This window comes from Condylura cristata, unplaced genomic scaffold, assembly GCF_000260355.1.
Source record: "Condylura cristata isolate star-nosed mole 26May11 unplaced genomic scaffold, ConCri1.0 scaffold00011, whole genome shotgun sequence".
Taxonomy (NCBI): Eukaryota; Metazoa; Chordata; class Mammalia; order Eulipotyphla; family Talpidae; genus Condylura; species Condylura cristata.
Window position 1 is genome coordinate 43,319,795 of NW_004567112.1, and position 4,594 is coordinate 43,324,388.

At 36.0% G+C, this 4,594-nt stretch overlaps 1 protein-coding gene across 1 annotated transcript in view; it reads right to left on the reverse strand.

Moving 5' to 3' along the window:
- Window positions 1-283, reverse strand: part of REEP3 (receptor accessory protein 3) — a 49,190-nt gene extending 48,907 nt beyond the window's left edge. The window contains exon 1 of the mRNA XM_004680854.2: window positions 217-283. Coding sequence (XP_004680911.1) covers window positions 217-276 — 60 coding nt within the window. The 5' untranslated portion in view covers window positions 277-283. The remainder of the gene's footprint in view (window positions 1-216) is intronic.
- Window positions 284-4,594: the final 4,311 nt, after the last annotated feature.

Sequence of the window (4,594 nt, forward strand, 5' to 3'; positions counted from 1 at the left end):
TGGTCTCCTCCGGGGCAGGCGGGAATTGAATTCATGCGGAAGTGGCTTTTTAGCTTCTCAGTGCAGCGCTTTAACCCGCTACGCCACCAGGGAGGACCTCTATTACATTTTAAATGCAAAATATTCTAGCTGTTTCTAAAACAATTACAGCTTTTCTAGCCTTAGATAACGTGGATATATTAAACTAGAATCAATCACTCATAAAACTATACTTACATATTCCCTCACGTTTTTTGTTTTCACAGCTTTGTATGAATAATATGCAGGGTAAAGCATTCCAAACACCAACCTGAAAGTAAAAAGTATGAGAAGACTTGTCAAACACAATGTTATTAACAATTCATGAAAATTTCAGTGTTAAATTTATAAGTGTGAAAATTGGTATATAAATCCAACCAGAAGAATAAGTAAAATACATTCTTTACAAAACGATGATTTTAAAATTTTAAAGTTTCCTAGAAAAATGTTGAAAAATTGCAATTTAAAACCTTTTTATTTTTATCACCACAAACACTATTCTCTATTTTAAACATTTGGATAACATAGAAATTACCAAAAATAAAATAAAAATTATTCTAATTCTACCAATCAAAGATAACCACGGATGGTTTTTTTGTATACAAATCCTACTCCTTACCCATGTGTAGTATACCTAAACCATAAACATAACATACACACACAATTTGTGATAATAAAAAAGTGGTCCTTTATTAGCTTAAGGGATACTTTTAAAATATATATATAATAATTTATTTTTACATCATTTTGTGCATTTTTCCATCTCCGTTGTAATCCCCTTGGGCTTCCCATCACCAAGTCTCCCATGTGCCATCACCAGTGCATTTCCCTCCCCCCACTGTTTTTGATCTCATCCCTCACTCCACCCCCACAAAATATCTCTGCTATATAGCTGTTCATCATTATCAGTATTTTCCCACCTGTTCCGTAATATTCCTGCTATGAGAAACCATCCAGTATTTTTCCCTTTCTTTCTGGCTTATTTCACTCAGCATGATAGCTTCCAGTTCCATCCATGTTGCTGCAAAACACATGATTTTTTTTGGTTGCTGAGCAACATGGATGAAACTGTTGGCTTTTTGATTCATGAGGTATATGAATTATTTTGTCAACTTTTCTTTATTAGGGTGGAGAGGATCTGTATTTTCCTTATTCCTTTCATTGAAGTAACATCAGTTTTCAACACTGTACATGTTCTAGGAATACATTTTCTAATTCAGCAAATGAACCTGAAACTGCCAATCCGATGAGATCTACCACCAGATAGTCACCACCCACCACCTACCAGTTGGTCCTTTCTATACATCCTCTTCCTCACTATCCTGGCATCCACCATTCTGTTGACAGAGTCTAAGGGTTTGTTTTTATTTTGTTTGTTTGCTTTGCTTTTTCTTTGCATTCCATAAATAAGTGAAATCATACTATATTTGTCTTTTTTCTTCTGACTTATTTCACTTAGTGTAATTCCTTCAAGGTCCATCCTTACCACAAATGCCAAGATTTCACCTTATTTTTATGGCAAGGTAGTATCTCATTGTGTTTATATAGCACATTTTCTTAATCCATTCATCCATCCATCATTGGGCCTTTGGGTTGTTTCTATGTCAGTGTGGTTGTGAACAGCCTACGGTGACCACAGAGGTCACTGTATTTTTTTGAGTTAGCCTTTTTATTTTCTTCCTGTATTTACAGGAATTGGGATTACTGGATATATTGTATTTCTGTTTTTAATTGTTTGAGGAACCTCCGTACTGCTTCGCGTAGTGGTTGTACCAGATTACATTCCCACTAATAGTGCACAAGAGTTCCTTTTTCTCCACATCCTTGCCAATATTTATTATTTTTTTACTTTTTGATAACAGCCATTGTAAGTGGCAGCAAGTGAGATTGGTTTTCACTCGCAGTAATGATAAGCAATGTAAAACATCTTTTCATTTGGGTGTTGTCTAGCTGCATGTTGTCTTTGATGAAATGCCTATTGAGATCCTCTGTTCATTCTTTTAAAAAAGATTTATTTATTTATGCATACAGAACTGGGGTATGAGCCAGAGGTACAGGGGTTGTAAGAGGATTCACCAGAGACAGAATGGGGAGCACAGGCAGCTCAATGAAGTACACTGCTGTGGGGAGCAGTGGGTGGGAGAGGTCTGCTGTGCCATGTGGGTCACCTCCCAGGCGGGGATCAAACTTAGGCTGAAGTGGCTTTAGTTTCTTAGTGTTGTGCTTTAACTGGCTGTGCCAACAGAGGGCCCCTCTATTCATTTTTAAATTGGGTTGTATATAAATTTTTTTTTTGGTTGATGTTGTTGAATTGTAAGAAGGGAGTCTAATATCTTAATATTCTTTATTTTAAGAAAGATTGAGTTTTAAAGAAAAGTTGGGAAGATCATGTATAGATAGCTCTCATAGCCCAACACTGAATTTCTCTACCACTAATGTGCTGAATTAAAATAGTACATTTGGGACCCTCCCTGGTGGCACAGTAGGTTAAAGCACAGCACTAAGAAGCTAACGCCATATCAGCATGAATTTGATCCCTGCTCCAGAGGTGATCTACATGGTGCAGCAGATTCTCCTGACCTGCCTGCTGCATCCCTCAGCAGTGTTCTTCATCAGTTCTGCCTATTCTGCTCCCCACTCAGTCTCTGGTGAATCCTCTCCCCGCCCCCATACCTCTGGCCTGTACCCCAGTTCTGTATGCACAAATAAATAAATCTTTAAAAAAAACGGTACATTTGTCACAATCAATAAGTCCATATTAATATATATTGTTTATTAATTAAACTCCATGCTTTATTCAGATTTGCTTTTAGTTTTTACCTAATATCCTTTTTCTGTTTCAGAATAGCACATTATTATTTCACAGTCTTGCTTCCTTAACTCTTCTTGGCTTAACATTTTCTCATACTTTCCTTGGGAAATGACCTTGACAATTCTGAGTAGCATCGATCAAGCATATTATAAAAAGACCTTAATTTGAAAATTGTCTGCTTTTCTTATCAACTTCAGCAAATGGCCTCCTTATCCCCTTGTGGGTCAGTCCTTATACAGGCTCATAAAAACAAAGTAACGTGAAAACCACTGCCCTCTATAACAATTTCTTTCCACCTGGTTCCTCATAAGCATCTAGTATTTCTGGAGTGTATGTGTCTTGCCTGCAATGCCTCCCTTTCTTCTTTTCTTTCTATCTCTCCTTTCTTTTCTTCCATTTTTTTCTTGCTTAATTAGTCTATTTTTCCTCAAGTTTCAATCTTTTTCCATAGACTTCAAAATTACTTTTATTTTGAATTTAGAAGAATTTGGTAGGATTAGTCATTTGTCTTTAGCATACTTTACTTTAGACTGCTTAATGCAATTGTGTGTGCGTTTGATGCAATTTTTAAAAAGATTCATTTTTTATATGTTTATGCATACAAAAACTGGGCTCCAGGCCAGAGACAGGCAGGTGAGAGGATTCACCAGAGACACAGTGGGGAGTAGAACAAGCAGATCTATTGAAATACTGCTGAGGGGAGCAGTGGTGAGATAGGAAAGGTCTTCTGCACCATGTGGGTTACCTACCTTGCCAGGGGATAGAACTCAGGCCACAATGCCTGCAGAGAGCTTGAAAGAGCTGAAACTTAATACTTGTGCAACCTGGGAGGCCTCTGGACTATTTGATGTAAATTTTAATTTAACTGACTTCCAAGTTAAATAAGTTTCTCACATTAGTAAGGATTTTCTGCTAATTAATGCTATACAAGTTGGTGCTTTGTATTTATTTTCTAACCTAATATTGAATAGAAGCAGTCAAACAAACACAGTATCTCTAACACCTAACTCTGTACAAGTAGAGAATAATTTATTTCATTTGGACCATGGGAAAGATTAAATGTCTTAGTGAGTAGTGGGACAACTTATAAGGAACACCAATATTAATATTATAATATTATTGCTCCAATGTGAGTATTACTGAATAATTTATTACTAACATATGTAATATTTTCCTCTTTTTTTGGTTTATTTTTTAAATTTTAGGTCTTACTATAGATGCCGGCAGCTTGGGAGGCCAGGCAGAAAGCCAAAGAATGAGAATAGTGTAAAATTACATAAAAATTAACTTTAGAAGGCCACCTACAAAATAAACTCAGGGCTTATAAAGGGACTATTTGCTACAAATAAAATTCACCTATAAATTTGAATATTGTTTCAGTTAGAGGCAGTAAGAAATAGCTACTAATTTCCTTTTAGTTTTATTTCCTCCTGAAGTGGGAGAACTTTGCCAAAACACTCACCATAGTCTTCCCAATTTACCCGCCACAAAGGTAAATTTATCTGTATGAACACAAGCTATACTATACACTGTTTTAAGAAAGAAATGGGAATGCAGAAGGGGCAATGAATGGTGTCAGTGTCATTTTTTTATATGTAGGAAATACAGAAAATAGCTATTTTTTTCTGTATAGATGTTCAGAAACAATGCATCCTTTTTAGAGAAATTCCGTGTTCCAAGTAAAGCTACCAGTAAAGCTACTACTCAGAAGCTACTAGTAAGAGTGCTCTCACATCTAGGATATCAACAAAAGCATAAAGGTTT